Below are 16,954 nucleotides of genomic sequence, written 5' to 3' on the forward strand. Positions count from 1 at the left end.
CTGACGGATAGTTCTCCACACCAGGGCCTGCTCATACTGAATCAGATGTTGGAAGTTGTAAATGCCCTGTCCGTACTCCTCACCGTTGCCCTGCACTCCTCCATCCACCACCGGACTGCTTTCCTCCTTCTCCTCCCTGGACTTTTAGGTATAGCCTCAGTAGCTGCCCCCACTAAAGCTGTTCTCACCCAGTTATTCATACCATCCGCATCACCTGTCATATCTACCAGAGCCATCCATCACCTGCTCACCCAGCTCCTGAAACTGATCGCTCTTTGCCTGCCCAAACACCCACCTGTTCGCATTCGAAAGTGTCACACAAACTTAAAAATGTAATGCTCAAGGGGGGCCGTTCATGCAGGAACTAATTGGGTGCTGGGAGGAGGGAGGAAGAAGGGAGATAAAATAATGCCCACATGCAGGAACGCCCCTAATTGCGGGCTGCAGTTGCACACTATTGGTTCAGCTAGTGAACATAAATGTATTTTGAAAAATTGGCAAGAATTGACATTGCCAACAAACGTAAATGTGTTCAGAAGAAATACATATACACAATATTTAAAAACCAGCTCCTCCCTCGCCAGGGACCGATCATCTCGAAAACTAAAGCAAATACGATGCGTCGGCCCACAAACAATGTGGTTTCGGGTTGATCCAAGTCTTTTGGCTGTGTCAGGCTGTCTGCCTACTGTATTGTACTGTGAGAAGGCAGGCAGATAGGGGGCACCTCACCAAAATCTCCCGCTCAACTCCACATTCAATCCCCCCACCAACTTACCTTCTAACTTCAACGCGTTTTAAAACCGACCACAGGATTTAAACATCTGATTGCTTTATTTATTGATTCTATTTTCGGTTAGTTTATGGTTTGTGTTTTTACACTCCGGGAGGGCAGAAATGGCCGCCAACATGTACCGGGTCGGAGGTATGTCACATTGTTTTTTTTTTTGATGAAGTCGAAACATGCAGATTTTCTATCAATGCAGCAAATGTGTTATTTTATCTTAAATATATACCCGTGGTGTCATTTCTGATATTATACATGCAAACGCGTGCTGTCATTTCCCGGAGAAACGCATGGATTTCCCAATATTTGCGATTCTAATGGGTCAGGCCTCGCGACTATCGTGGCCATACCAGTTAGCCGTTAGCTCGCATGCTACACCATAAACATTCACTATTTTATTATTTAGCTTTATGCACGTATTTTCACTTCATATCCCATTTAATCCACACATGCACGGCCATGCATTGCATGATTTGCTGTGTGCGTGTTTGATTTACTTTGTTGTTTGGAATAGGTGCCTTTTGTATTTGGCTCCTTTTTGGCACGCATCCATGTATTACGGCTCCTTATTGCGTTAGCTAGGAACTAGCCAACTACCCCCCTGGCTAGCAGTGCAGGCTTTGTTGCCAATGCAATTAATTATCTTAACCGTAACAAATAACGCTCCATTGTTTGACAGTGTGAAGGAAAATATCCCATACATCTTTATTTGGTCGTTTTACTGTTGGTCATATTCAGATGGCTACATAACTAGCTATGTGGTTAGCCACCTAACAGTTAGATAGCTGTTGATGGCATCCGACATTGTCTCATGATGGCGTCGCGTGAATGAGTCTTTCACGTTTGCGAGGATAGCCAGTAGCCAGCTACTGTTTTATGATACTTATCCCACAACATCTGTGCAACAAAGTCGGCGGTAAAGGAAGTTGTATTTCATGTATGATAACGTTACATATATATGTACACGCGCTGCCGAGTGAAAAGATTTACTGGCAACAATGTAACGATTTTTTTTCTCCTACAAGGCTAAAGAATATTGGAATGTATCACGTGATGTCTAATTTGTTGTCATCTTGAAGCTAGTTCTTGGTGATGTGCTTTCCACCGGATGTCACTTGCTGTGTATTTGCATTGCATCAATATGATATACTGTATGATATTATTGCTATGATATTTGATCAACTCTGTTAAATCTGGCTTTGGGTTGAGAGTGGTTGTCTGTGTATGGTCTGTCTTTCTGAGTAGAGGTGTGAACTGTGTGTGTGCAGTATGGTAGCAAGCCATTTTGATGACTGTTGACAGGCATCTGTAGGTAGAGGTGCCACTCAGATCTGCTTGACTTGTTTAACTCTGACCTGAACCACCAACTCTCGGAAGGAATTTGTGTGTGTGACTGTGTACCCTGGCTCCCAGCATTTGACTACTGCAGCCCCTGCCAAGGGTTCTGGATCTTTATGGCACAAACAGGATACGGTGGCCTGGCCCCTTAACTGCAGGGTCACTGGTTTAAGCCCCATTAGGGTTGTTCCACCCTGTTGTTGAATTAGGTGTTAGAACAGGGCTGGAATAAAAGCCTGCACACCCAGTAGTTGTAATGGATATATGTAATGGTTATATCGCAGGCCGTGTGTTAACGTGATGTTATTCTGTTCTCTTCCAGACTATGTATTCTTTGAGAATTCCTCCAGCAACCCTTACCTGATCCGCCGGATAGAAGAACTCAACAAGGTACTGCCCGCCCTGGAGTGTGTGTTTGTGTGTGTAATTCAAGTACTCTGGCCGATGTGCCTGAGGAGGGAATAGGTGGAATGCCTGTCTGTTTTGTGACTTTCCCTCTCCTCCCCTGCGCTAGTGTGTGTGTGGCGCGTGTGAGATTGTGTGTGTGTAATATGACGCGTAGCAACAGATGTTACCTGCCTACAATTGTCATTTTCAACCGGCAGGTGAGAATGGGCACACTTCCTCCCTTCCCCCTCGCTCTCCATCAGTATTAGAGATGTGACCTTGGGAAACATTCTATTAACATTTAAACCTGAATTTTTCTATCGGTTTTTCCGCTAAAACGATAAAAAATCATAAAATTCCACGTGAATTCACAATGTAGATGGTCTACATCACGCTTCCCTTAGAGAGAGACAAATTTATAATTTATGCTGCTGGGTGCTCTTGCTTTTAATGATTGGCCTTGTAGCTTGTTTGTAATCACAAGTCATCAAACCGGCACTAGGCTACGGTCATAGTGCCTCCGTGTGGCAAGTTATTAGGAGATATCTAGGCTAATCAATGGAAGATGGAATTATAATGACAGAACAAAAAAATTAAACAAGAAGGACAAGCTACAACACCAAGAGCCAACATGTATGCTGCTATTTAATAATCTGAACGGAGTTATTTACTGTAGGATTAGGAAGGGGAGAAAGTGCACAGTTCAAGTTACAATATGTTGTCTCAATTAGCCTAGCTAACGCTAGCTAGCTTAAAAAGCGCCACTCCGTTTGATGCAGTCAAGACAGGTACTATGTATTGAGATGATAAATAACTAGCGATGAATTAGTCTACCAGCGTGAGTCAATTTTGTTGCAATCTCTCTCTCCCCTTCCCCGCTCCCCTCGTCACTCACAATTGAGCTGCTCCTCTGCTTCAAGCCTCTCACTCTACCTTGTGCATTACAGCTCCGGTTAGTAAAGTAGCTAAAAATATATATATATTTTTTCCCTCCTACTAACGTCAGTGCATTATTGCATTAGGTATTTGTCATATTTTTATGTTCCCTCTGATGATGATTGGGACCTGTTAGTGGTAGTTTTGAGATGACTGCACTGCGATTTTAATTTGTGAAGGAAAAAACAGTTTTTCATGTTAGGGAATTTTTCATCATGTTAAGACTCCCAATTTCATTTAAAGTTCACACCCCTAATCCGTACCTCCCTCCCCTCTCTCCTCCATGCTTTTCCTCCAGTGTGTTTAATCTCAGAGGAGACAAAACATCTGTCTGACCAATCAGGCAATCAATCAATGTATAGTATCTTTTTTGTATATAATGTATGTAAACCTTGTGTAAATTCCTCAGTCTGTTTCTGTCTCTGTTGTCTTTTGCTAGTAGCACCATGTTACCGAGTAACATTCCGGGGATGCGTAAATGTACTTTGCAAATAAATGATCTTTCAGTCGGTGTCGTGGCTATTGAGCCAGGGAGCAACGTCTCAAACGTGTCACTTAGTCCCAGCCCCTCTCTCTCAGTTCAAATCAAGACACTGTTTTTAAAGTGTTTATACTCTCTCTCCCCCTCCCATAGACAGCCAGTGGTAATGTGGAGGAGTATTATTTGTGATAAATCTGTGTTTTAAGAGTTCACTTTACGTCTCTCTCTCTCCCTTTAGACGGCCAGTGGCAATGTGGAGGCCAAGGTGGTGTGTTTCTACAGAAGGAGAGACATCTCACACAGCCTCATACAGTTGGCTGACAAACATGCAAGTAAGTGGCTCTGTGTGTGGGTCGGTCCGCCCGTCCACATGTGTGCTTTTGTGTATTAGTGTAACAATAGGCGGTAGCTGAATGTCTGGAGAGTTTCCTGATCCTTACAGCAGGGGTCCAGGCTCAGACGGTCGTGTTTAGTGTGTGTGTGTGTATATGTGTGTGCGCAGAGGACTTAGAGGAGGAGAAAGAGGAGGAGAAAGAGAGTCCGTTGGAGGCGGAGCTGACAGACAAACAGAAGCATCAGTTACGCCACAGAGAACTGTTCCTCTCCCGTCAGTATGAGAGTCTACCAGCCACACACATCAGGTACACACACACACCCTGCTGTAACAGGCAGTACCCCTGCATACCCACTCATCCAGCCATAAAACCATGTTAACACAGACAACGGGTGCTCGTTTTCTCTCCTTTCACTCCCCCATCTCTTTGTCTCGCCCCTCGCCGTCTCTCTCCTCTTTCTGTCTCTCTTTTTTTCAGGGGGAAGTGTAGTGTGGCATTATTGAATGAGACTGAAGCTGTCCTCTCCTACCTGGACAAAGAGGTAAGGGGGCTTGTGTTTGTGCACCATGCATCCACATCTGCCATTTAAAATGCCTCCCATACCATTCTAGTGTTGTGTGTGTGTGTGTGTGTGTGTGTGTGTGTGTGTGTGTGTGTGTGTGTGTGTGTGTGTGTGTGTGTGTGTATATATAATGTAAAACGTGTGTGTGTTTTACGTAGGATACATTCTTCTACTCGCTGGTCTACGACCCTACCCAGAAGACACTGTTGGCTGATAAAGGAGAGATCAGAGTGGGACCACGCTTTCAGGCCGATGTACCTGACATGCTACAGGAGGGTAGGCACACACACACACACACAGACATATTTACCATACGTTCTTTACACACACACTCACACCCTCTGACTGTATGCATCTCTTTGTAGGGGAATCAGATGAGTGGGACCAGTCAAAGTTAGAGGAGAAGCTTTGGGATCCTGACTGTCCTCTCTCCAGCAAACAGATTGACCAGTTCCTGGTGGTCGCACGGTACGACATTTAACCTCTAACCCCTGACCTCTCAGTTCCTTGATCTCTAGCCCCTGACCTCAAAACTGTGTTTGTAGGGCGGTGGGGACGTTTGCCAGAGCGCTGGACTGTAGCAGCTCGGTCAGACAGCCCAGTCTACATACGAGTGCAGCTGCCGCCTCCCGAGACATCACACTGGTGAGACACACACACACACATCCCATTTTTAATTGTCCTGAGTTTAGCTGTTCGTCTGTGGCTGTAACCTTCTCTAACGTCCACGGATAAACTCGATAACGTTCGATCTGCCTGTGTGTGTGTGTCTAGTTCCATGCGATGGACACGCTGCATCGTCATGGTTACGACCTGTCCAGTGCGTTGAGTGTGTTGGTGCCGTCCGGTGGGCCGGTACTGTGTCGGGACGAGATGGAGGAGTGGAGCGCTTCGGAGGCAGCCATGTTTGAGGAGGCTCTGGAGAAATACGGAAAGGACTTCAACGACATAAGACAAGACTTTGTAAGTCTCAGTGTGTGTGGAGGTCAGGTGCTCATGAATAGCCATACATGTGAGATTGCTTGTATATATAGTAAAGTGTGTTTGCGTCTGACATGTTGGGTTCAGAATAACCCTGGTTAGCCTGCTCTTCAATATTCTTGAGGGATCTGACCCACAGACATCAAAAACATAAATTATTAATACTTTTCCCTCACTTTAGCTACCATGGAAGTCTTTGACCAGTATAATAGAGTATTATTACATGTGGAAGACAACAGACAGATACGTACAGCAGGTAAGTCTCAGTATCTCTACACCACTCCTGCTAACTAGCTAGCTTACTTAGCTGTTAGCCACAGCGTAGCATCCAGTGCCAAGCTATTCTCTGGTCTTCCCTTGGCTTGCAGTCTAACTCTCCTCTCTGTTTCTCTCTGAGCAGAAGAGACTGAAGGCAGCAGAGGCAGAAAGCAAACTGAAGCAGGTTTACATCCCCACATAGTAAGTCTATGTTTTAGAGGTCGACCGATTATGTTTTTTTCAGCGCTGATACCGATTTATTGGAGGACCAAAAAAAGCCGATACGGATTTTTATATATATATTTGTAATAAATGACAATTACAACAATACTGAATGAACACTTATTTTAACTTAATATAATACATAAATAAAATCAATTTGGTCTCAAATAAATAATGAAACATGTTCAATTTGGTTTAAATAATGCAAAAACACAGTGTTGGAGAATAAAGTAAAAGTGCAATATTTGCCATGTAAAAAAGCTAACGTTTAAGTTTCTTGCTCAGAACATGAGAACATATGAAAACTGGTGTTTCCTTTTAACATGAGTCTTCAATATTCCCAGTTAAGAAGTTTTAGGTTGTAGTTATTATAGGACTATTTCGCTCTATACCATTTGTATTTCATATACCTTTGACTATTGGATGTTCTTATAGGCACTTTAGTATTGCCAGCCTAATTTCAGGAGTTGATAGGCTTGAAGTCATAAACAGCGCTGTGCCTCAAGCATTGCTAAGAGCTGCTGGCAAACGGAGGAAAGTGCAGTTTGAATGAATGCTTACGAGCCTGCTATTACCTACCACCGCTCAGTCAGACTGCTCTATCAAACATCAAATCATAGACTTAATTATAATAAACACACAGAAATACGAGCCTTAGGTCATTAATATGGTCAAATTCGGAAACTATCATTTCGAAAACAAAACATTTATTTTTCCAGTGAAATACGGAACCGTTCCGTATTTTATCTAACGGGTGGCATCCCTAAGTCTAAATATTGCTGTTACATTGCACAACCTTCAATGTCATGTCATAATTATGTACATTTCTGGCAAATTAATTACGGTCTTTGTTAGGAAGAAATGGTCTTTACACAGTTCGCAACAAGCCAGGCGGCCCAAACTGCTGCATATACCCTGACTCTGCCTGCACTGAACGCAAGAGAAGTGACACAATTTCAGGCACCGCGTTGATTATATGCAACGCAGGACACGCTAGTTAAACTAGTAATATCATCAACCATGTGTAGTTAACTAGTGATTATGTTAAGATTGATTGTTTTTTATAAGATAAGTTTAATGCTAGCCATCAACTTACCATGGCTCCTTGCTGCCTGCGCTCACGTAACAGGTGGTCAGCCTGCCACGCAGTTTCCTCGTGGAATGCAATGTAATCGGCGTCCAAAAATGCCGATTTCCGATTTGTTATGAAAACTTGAAATCGGCCCTAATTAATCAGCCATTCCGATTAATCGGTCGACCTCTGGTATGTATGTTTGATTGAGTGTGTGTGTGTGCACAATGTCCATATACACTACATCACCAAAAGTATGTGGACACCTGCTCGTCAAACATCTCATCGGTATTAATATGGAGTTGGTCCCCTCCTTTGCTGCTATAACAGCCTCCACTCTTCTGGGAAGGCTTTCCACTAGATGTCGGGACATTGCTGTGGGGACTTGTATCCGTTCAGCCACAAGAGCATTAGTGAGGTCGGGCGCTGATGTTGAGCGATTAGGCCTGGCTCGCAGTCGGCGTTCCTTTCATCCCAAAGGTGTTGGATGGGGTTGTGTCATGAGAATTTTGAATCCCAATGGTAATAACTAACAATCAATAAGCTTTGACTAATCCCCAGGGTTTGTAAGACACTGGGTTAATAATAATTAGTCAAAGACTCAGCTTCTGCAAAAGGTTTGTTCAGTTTATTCAGAGAACGTTCTGAAGTCCATAATACAAAGACATCCATTTTATAGGTCACTCCTTACTTACGCACATATATCCACACAAACAGTAGATATCCTACGCACATGCATACACATGAACAGTAGGTGGGTTGTATCCCTCCCCAGAGTTCTCACCACTGTTTATCACTACCCAGCGCTGTCCGTTCCATTCCCCCGAGAATAGAGGAACCTTGGAAAATGTCTCCCTGTCCTATCATAAGTTTCTCAGAGTTCTAGCCAGGTCGGGTCAAACACAGTTGAATTGTTCTCGGTATTTTCTTAGACACACACGCATTTCTATCCCTCACGCATTTCTATCCCTCACATCTCTACCAAACCTTATTGGACTTACATTTAGTACTTTAATCATTCATTATACATGCTACATAAACTAATAATCACTAATAGTTAGGTTTCAGGGTGGAATTATTTAATCATTACCTTTAAGCATATAATTCCCTTATCAATCCTCCCTTAATGACTAAATAATACACACTGATACATCAAACGCCATATGGAATCATCAATGTCATACAAGAATAAACAAAACCAATACATGTATTTACATCCGATACCCATCAATGACTGTTCTTGGCCTATATCCAATTATAACTCTGTTTCCACTGCTCCAGAGTACAATTGCGGCGAGTGTTACACCACTCCAGCCGACAGTTGGCATTGTGATCTTAGGCTTGTGTGCGGCTGCTCGGCCATGGAAACCCATTTCATGAAGCTCCGAACAAACAGTTCTTGTGCTGAAGTTGCTTCCAGAGGCAGTTTGGAACTCTGTAGTGAGTGTTGCAACTGACAACAGGCGCTTCAGCACTCGGCGGTCCCGTTCTGTGAGATTGTGTTTCCTACCACTTTGCGGCTGAGCTGTTGTTGCTCCTAGACGTTTCCACTTCACAATAACACTTACAGTTGACCGGTGGCAGCTCTAGCAGGGCATACGTTTGTCTATGGAGATTGCATGGCTGTGTGCTCGATTTGTATACACCTGTCAGCAACGGGTGTGGCTGAAATAGCCGAATCCACTAATTCAAAGGGGTGTCCACGTACTTTTGTATATATAGTGTGTATGTGTATCGTTAGTCGTTACATAGGATTGAGATTGTAAGCTTTGTTGTGTTTCCACCTCCTCTCGTTTCGCAGCAATAAGCCCAACCCTAACCAGATCTCAGTGACCAATGGGAAGATGGCGACGGTGAATGGGGCGGGTCCTGGAGCCTACCATGCAGCAGGGGGAGGACGGGCCTGCGAGAGCTGCTACTGTAAGTACACTTTCCTCCTTTCATCCATCCAGGCATCCATCCAGCCAGCTCTCCATCCCTCATGAGAGACTGATGAACATTGTTTAAGAGGAAACCATATTGATGGACTGTTAGATATTGATCATGTTTATTGATTATGCATTGATGAGGTGTATCAGTCCTTATATGTGTGTGTGTGTGTGTACAGCAATGCAATCAGCCCAATGGTACTCGTGGGGGCCACCCAACATGCAATGTCGCCTGTGTGTGTCGTGCTGGATGTACTGGAAGAAGTACGGTGGACTTAAGATGCCAAGCAGAGCGGAGGCGCCCGAGGAGAAGACCCCACCCAGCCCTGTGCCCAACGTAAGCCTTCACCTTTAACTACCCCCACACGTCCTCTTTAACGTTGTACACCACTCAACATAAAACCAAATTCTGCTTATACAATGTCACTGAAAGTTCAGAACAGTTGATCTTCTTGGTCATGGAGAGCCGGTATTCATGTGAGCCTTCTCTCCTTCTCCAGGAGCCTCGGTCGCGCGGCCACGGCCCCCGCCAGTCCAGTCACATGGTGCCGGTGCGTAACAGCGGCAGCCCCAAGTCCTCCACCAAGACCAAGCAGGCATTCCTGCTGCAGGCCACCCGCCTCACCAAGCTGGCACGCCACATGTGCCGCGACATCATCAGACTGCGACGCGCTGCGCGGCGCCCCTTTGTGCCCATTAACTGTGGCGCCATAAAGGCAGAGTGTAAGAGCTCCTTCAATTCCTAACTTCTGCCTCATGACACACACACGGACACACACGCACGAACACACACACTCGTACACACACACACACCGCCCCCCCCTCCTTCACCTTGACACCCCCCTTTTCACCCCACCTCGCTGCCTCCGCCCCGCCCCCCCTCCCTGTCTGTCTCTCTCTCTGTTTTTGTTATATTGTATTATATTATTATTATTTTGGTTTTTGTATTCTCCCCGGTTTCAATAAAGACTGCCTGTCCTCATGACTTTTGGGTTTCATCATCTGTTCGTTTGTCTGTTTTGGTTCGTTTTTTTTTTAAAGTCACTGTATCAACCGAACAGCCTTTAGAGCCGTTTGGAATCCATACAAGCACACAATCTTCTCCACGCCTTTCTCAGAAGTCATTTTCTATACATGCATGCCACACACTATACATGTCGACCCATAGACAAACATGGATGCATATAATTGATGCTCTTCCTATTTTCCAGGCCGGAGTACGTGATGGTTGTAGAATGTACGCGTATGTTTAAGGTTGGTTAGAAGTAGAGGAGACGTATTTTACTAAGAGAAGCTCTATTTTGCACAGTGCGTGTTACATTTAATGAGCCTTTTGTATGTGTGCTTTTCTCCGTGTGCCGGTGCTTTTCCGGCCAGTAATTGTGTGTATGAGTGATTGCTGTGATTGCTTGAGAGCAGTTTGATTAGACAGAGCTCAACTGACGACCAGGAGGGCGTTTTAAAGAGGAATGGACATAAAGAAGGGAGAGAGGAGGTAGAGGGAGGGGGAATTCAGGCAGTAGTGGCTTCTATGAAGATGGTGGTGGTAATCAGATCTCCATTCTCTGCTTTTCTTTCTGAGTTTGAAGCTTGTTTTATTATTTCCTATTTCTGTGTTGCTCTGTCAACCCACTCCCATTCCGTCCTGTAAGCAACTCTCACATGCCCATATCGGGACTTTCCTCTGTCCCAGTCATATGGACTCATCTCTGTTTCTCCTACCTTGTCTTCCTCTCTCTTCATCTGTCTCTCTCTTCCTCTCCAGCTCTCTCTCTGTCTCTTCCTCTCTCCATCTCCCTCTGTGAATGTGACGGTGGTAACTAATAAAGTCACAGCTGAAACCATCCTCTCTGAGTCCTTGTGCTTCATGTGTCTGTGTACCTGTCCATCACTACACCAAACATACCGATTGGCCAGAGGACCAGACAAGGCCTGCCCCTACAGCATAGACTCAGCCTCTCTGCCTGCTTCCATCACACCCTCAACATGCTGTGTGTGTGTGCATGTATGTGTTTTTTTTTAGGTGTTTACACTTCTATTCAGTTTGTGTGTGAGAGAAAGCTCTGCTACTGCGTCTCCCCATAACCATCTTATTCAGAAAGTCATCTATAAAACACGTGTTTGTCTCAAACTGACTGCTTTCAACTCAGACTGAAGCTAGATAGTTACGTTAGCAGATTAGTAGTTGCACAGTTGTTATTAGTGGGTTAGTTAGTTTCGAAGCCTTCAGATGAATTCCGCCTTAGAGATTAAACAATACAAGGAAACTACACCGCATGCAACAGGCACCGGTAAATAAACCAATGTTCATACCTTTAGTCTCTGAACATGTGTCCATCTGACTGAATGACAGTACAGCTGCTTGCTTTGTCACTGGCGGTGTGGTTGGTCAGTAGATGAGCTGCTGTTTGGTGATTGGTCTAGATATGTTGCGGGTGTCGGAGGGGCAAGTCGGGCGACCACCTAGAATCCGGACTGCCCAGAGGAGCACCCTGACCAGCGTCCTGCTGTTTCTGGGTAACACACACACACCGACACACAATACCTAAATGATGGAGCGAATATGTCCCACGGCATGTTTCTATGACATGAAGTAATCCGTAAGGAATAACATACTCCTATGATAACAAAAACCTAAAAGAATTAGTGATATGGGTGTCAAATGTGTGATGTAATGTGTTCCAGAGTCCCGCCCCGCGATACACGCCCCCCGTTCACACCGAACCCTCGGCTTGCAAGCCCCTCCCCCACGTCGCCTCCTCTCTTCTCTCCCTTACGGTCCCCATGGCCTTCTGGGTAAACGCAGCTTCCACCACCACACCAGAGCCGAGCCGGAGAAACGCCCAGGTACACACACACACACACACACACACACACACACACACACACACACACACACACACACACACACACACACACACACACACACACACACACACACACAAACGATCACACACAAACAATCACACACACACCTATTCATCTCTATCGTGTTGTCTCCTGTGTCCTTCTGTAGAAAACCCAGGGCAGACAACAGGACCAGTGGTGAGTAACAGTCTTTCTTTTACTTAACACTTTACATACTGTAGGTGGCGCTCCTACTTGACTTCATTGCAGACGCATCCCAGATCTCAAAACACCTAGAAAGGTTTTTCATTTATCTGCTCATCACATCATATGACATACCAATCTGCCCAATTGCTGCCAAGTTGATGACGTAGCACACAACCATTGGTTGATGATGCAATGCAACGTCTGCAATGTAGTCGGGCAGCAATTCAACCATAGACTTCAAATACAGACATTTAAGGTTGACTCCGCAATATTACATCATTTAACATGCCATTTTTTCTTGGATGATTCTGAGGTGCGTGTATTTGATTGGCTCATTCTAATTGTTTATGATTGGCTCTTCCCAGCACAACGGCCGTAGCAGTGGTGGCGGAGGGACCAGGGGCAGTGCTAGGGGCGGAGTCATGATTAGGAAGCGACGCCCAAACTTGATCGATGCCCCTGACGACAGCTTTTTCGTCGTCTCCCGGGAGACCAGGTAGGCATGGCCTCTGATTGGCTGCTGGGCTAATGATGCGTTCGGTTGTCTTATATGTGTTTGGAGCATGACGGCTGATTATGCCTGGGACTGACAGCTGATTGGGTTGAAGAAGCCATGTCCTGACAAGCTTCGACAACCATGACTCACCGAGCACAGAAATAGAATAAGTTGAGTCTGTGTCAAACTGGGTCAAATTGGTCTGTAGATGCACACTAAGAAATTAGGGTTCCTTAAGGGTTCTTTGGGAAGGGTGATGGTTCAGTGTGGAACCATACTGACCCAAAGCACCCTTTGAGGCCTTCAATGGTTCTTTGCAGTTCAGAAAAGGGTTCTTTCCTCTTTTAGTGATAATTCAAATGTAGGGGTGGCGGCTTATTCAGATATTTTGGGGCGTGGTTTGCGCACACAGCTCTTTTTGTGCAACCGTGAGTGAGTGTCATTCCAGTTTATCTAATCTGTTGTGTTATGCTATTTCATTTTTATTTATGACTATGGCCAATGATGGTGTCGTGTGAAAGACTCAACGTAAGACTCACGGTTGACTAAATCAGTAGTTCTCAATTCTTTCCTCAGGGACACCCCAGCCGTTCCAGAGCTAGCTCACCTAATTCAACTTGTTCATAAACACAATAATAAAATGTATGGAATTTGAACAATTTAATATGGCTAATAAACCAGAATTAAAAACCCTGCATGGTTCTACAACAAAAGTTTTTATTGAGAAAGGTTCTTTATAGAACCATTCTCCATAGAGGTTTTATAAAGAACCATAAAAAAGGGTTCTTTTTAGCCCCCAAAAGGGTTGTAACCATAGCGGAACCCTTTTTTGGTGCTATATAGAACCTTTGTCAATTGTTCTTTAGAGGACCTTAGGAAAGGGTTCTTTATAGCACCATACAGGTTCCATTTAGAACCTTATGAGCGTGGTTCTTTATAGAACCTTCAAAAACCTTCCGCTATGGTTACAAGCCAAAGAACCCTTAGTTGGGACTATATAGAACCATTTGTTTTTAGTGTGTGGTCTATGGATATTGTTTTGCTGTGCATCAACTTGCTAGGTTAAGGGATAGTTAGTTGAACATATTTTATAGGGGATCATAACTGTAGGGTACACAGGGCTGAGACTGAGGCCACTGCCAAGCTGACGAATGGGACTCCACAGGTAACCAAATAGGCTCATCTCATACAAAACACACTCACATAATGTTATGTATCTTAATGTACACACACACACACACACACACACACACACACACACACACACACACACACACACACACACACACCTGGGCCCGTATGCAAAAAGTGTCTCAGAATAGAAGTGCTGAGCCAGGATCAGTTCCATAAAAAACGTTATTACGACCTCAAATGCAAAATCCTACTCTCTTAAGAAGAAAAGGGTTCCAAAAGGGTTCTTCGGCTGTCCCCATAGCATAACCCTTTGGATTTCATGTAGAACCCTCTGTGGAAAGGGTTCTACATCGAACCAAAAAGAGTTCTACCTGAAACCAAAAAGGGATATTCAAAGGGTTCTCCTATGGGGACAGCCAATGAACCCGTTTAGGTTGTAGATAGCACCTTTTTTCCTAAGATTGTACATTAGCACTCCTGCTCTGAGACTCTTTGGGAATACAGGCCCTGACCTCTCGTGCCCTGTTGCATCGTGGGTCGCCGTGTGTTTCCCTTCGTGTCAGTGACTGGCTGCTTGTTTCATTTCAGTGCTGCAGCCGTTACACACCTGCTCACGGTAAGCCCCCCACCCCGCACACACACACATGCACACTCACGTGCACACGCACATGCAAGCACACACACACACGTGAACTGGGTTACCTGTGGAGTCTGTTTCTCACTTGTGGATAGTACAGTCCAGTCAACGGGATAATGCACTCACACACACACACAGACAGACAGACACACACACACACACACTCAATGTGTCCATGAAAAATTGCCACCCGCATCACCCCCCTTGTTCCCTGGATGAAGGGTTATTTTAGTCTAACTGTCTGAAATTGACCAGGCTTCAGTGGAAATATCATTACTGCACCACTGGAGCATCCACTTACATGCCACTGTGTGTGTATATGTGTGTGTGTGTATGTGTGTGCCAGAATACTTCCTCTTCCCAGAATCACAGCTGGAATATGCTATTGAGTCTCATCTGATTGGCTGACACTAACGACAGATGATGGAGATGCTCTATGCTTTATTAGAACCAATTAGAGCTCAGATAGAGGTCAGGCTGGTGGTGTGTGTGTGCATTTGTATGTGTGTGTGTGTGTGTGTGAGAGATTACATATGCCCAATATTTCTTAACAGGTAGAGATTAGTCTCCCAAGGGCTGGCAGACAGCTTGTCTCCCACAATGACAATGTTCCAACTTACAGGTGTGCCAAGGTTCATGTGTAGGTTGGGCAAGGCAGGAATGGACGTGCAGGAAGTCCGTTCTGAGCCTTATGCCTTAAACATCCCCACCGGACACAACATTTGTAACTAGCTAGATGGAGCTTGCAGACAATATTTGTATTTCCCAAGTAACTAGTTTGCATGCACCGTGACAGCTAACGTTAGCGTAACTAGCTTACAACCACTATAATAAGCCTAACTACTGTATGTGCATCTGCATTGTGTCTACCTCTGTCATGTTTCTCCGATATGATTATTGTTCAAGAGCACAATTATCATTCACATTTTAAGCCCCACCTACCCAAACTCGTGATTTGTTGGTAGAGTTGTCTGTCTGATATTTTTTTTTTTTCTCCCCTTTCGAAGTTACCTAGAAAATCCCCCATGTTCCCCAGACCTAATGCTGTTGCTCTAGGTCTGGGATTTTCGAGACTATGGAAGAATATACTCAGTAAAAGACTGTGTGTGTGGCACACATACATTTTCCATGACTCTGTGACTGGTCCTGCCTCACTAGATGGAGTGATCGATATTACCGATTATATCACAGAGAAATTCTCTAATAAACACTCATACATTCACCAGAGAGCCCTGCCCTCAGGACCCATATCTCTCTTCATCTCTCTCTCTCTTTCCTTGATGCAGTAAAACACAATGGTCTAAACAACACAATATGCACGCACACATTCACACACAGTGTCTATATTAACCTAATTAAATCCCAGCGTGCGTTGTACTAGAGGTAATTGATACATTTTTCTGTTCAGAGAAATTATAAACAACCCTGAGAGACCGAGAGAGATAGAGAGAAATGCTGTAGTAATAGACTCCCTGCAACAACAGCCCTTTACTTCATGTATCTTTCTCTCAGTCTCTCCCAATGTTTTAGCAGAATAAAAGGTTAGAGTGAGACGTGTGTTCTAACGTTCTGTTGAGTTCCCCTCTGATGTCATATCCTGTCCTCTCTGATGTCCTGTCCCCTCTGATGTCATGTCCTGTCTCTCCAGGAGGGCCAGGCGGCTGCTGTCACGGTCCCAGCTGAGGCGCGCCTGTCGGCAGCCCTGTGAGCAGATCACCCTGCGCAAGGCCTCCCAGGCACTATTGCAGGGGCCGCTCCTCGCCCCTCCACACCCCCACCCCAGCCTCAGGATGAGGGGACCCATCGTTATCCACGACTGACCACTGACCTCTGACCCTATCTCTCTGCCATGTTTGTCCCCTGCCTATGCTCTACATGCAAGACCCCAACCCTAGTTTCACCTGGCACCCGACCCCCGCCCTCCCCATCGCCCACTTAAAAAAAATATTGTGAACCTCCCCACCCTACGGAGTCAGACCCTTCACCGCGGGAGGAAGTGATGTGCTGTGTTGCCGTGGGGACAGACAGAAAGTGGTTCCCACCTGTACAGATTAAACTTCCCTGGGACAGAAACCAGTGTGTGCGTGTGAGAATTTATGTGTTTAAGCACGAGTGTGCACGCGCAAGAGTATGAGCGTGTGCACGAGTGTGTGAACTTGATGTTTTTTCTTCTTCTGTACCTGCTACATGCCAGTGAGTGGGGATTGTGAGCTATATATATATATATATATATATATATATATATATATATATATATATATATATACACAGTATATATATACAGTGCATTCGGAAAGTATTTAGACCCCTCGAGTTTTTCCACATTTTGTTACGTTACAGCCTTAT

The 16,954-nt window shown here is 44.9% G+C and overlaps 1 protein-coding gene across 2 annotated transcripts; it reads left to right on the top strand.

Moving 5' to 3' along the window:
* Positions 1-519: 519 nt before the first annotated feature.
* LOC106589409 (metastasis-associated protein MTA3) lies at positions 520-16,681 on the top strand. 2 transcript variants are annotated; one of them, XM_014179366.2, is made up of 20 exons: positions 521-925; positions 2,448-2,515; positions 4,168-4,261; positions 4,432-4,570; positions 4,742-4,805; positions 4,985-5,102; positions 5,192-5,294; positions 5,372-5,471; positions 5,601-5,789; positions 5,989-6,063; positions 6,208-6,266; positions 9,161-9,279; positions 9,467-9,624; positions 9,788-10,010; positions 11,712-11,804; positions 11,973-12,134; positions 12,304-12,332; positions 12,707-12,837; positions 14,560-14,587; positions 16,257-16,681. In XM_014179366.2, the coding sequence occupies exons 1-20, from the start codon at positions 898-900 to the stop codon at positions 16,314-16,316; spliced, it is 2,040 nt and encodes a 679-aa protein (XP_014034841.1). In that variant the 5' UTR covers positions 521-897; the 3' UTR covers positions 16,317-16,681. The 2 variants fall into 2 exon arrangements, with proteins under 2 accessions (XP_014034840.1, XP_014034841.1); XM_014179365.2 differs by lacking the exon at positions 14,560-14,587 and having other exon boundaries at positions 520-925.
* The last annotated feature ends 273 nt before the right edge of the window (positions 16,682-16,954 follow it).

This window comes from Salmo salar, chromosome ssa28, assembly GCF_905237065.1.
Source record: "Salmo salar chromosome ssa28, Ssal_v3.1, whole genome shotgun sequence".
Lineage (NCBI taxonomy): Eukaryota > Metazoa > Chordata > Actinopteri > Salmoniformes > Salmonidae > Salmo > Salmo salar.

What these genes read in the sequence shown, in the direction of transcription:
- LOC106589409 (XM_014179365.2), top strand. Translation starts at nt 898, where the DNA reads ATGGCCGCCAACATGTACCGGGTCGGAG. An exon ending in CAGCGTCCTGCTGTTTCTGG is followed by an intron (nt 11,805 to 11,972) that starts GTAACACACACA and finishes AATGTGTTCCAG; the next exon opens with AGTCCCGCCCCGCGATACAC. An exon ending in GGCAGACAACAGGACCAGTG is followed by an intron (nt 12,333 to 12,706) that starts GTGAGTAACAGT and finishes GGCTCTTCCCAG; the next exon opens with CACAACGGCCGTAGCAGTGG.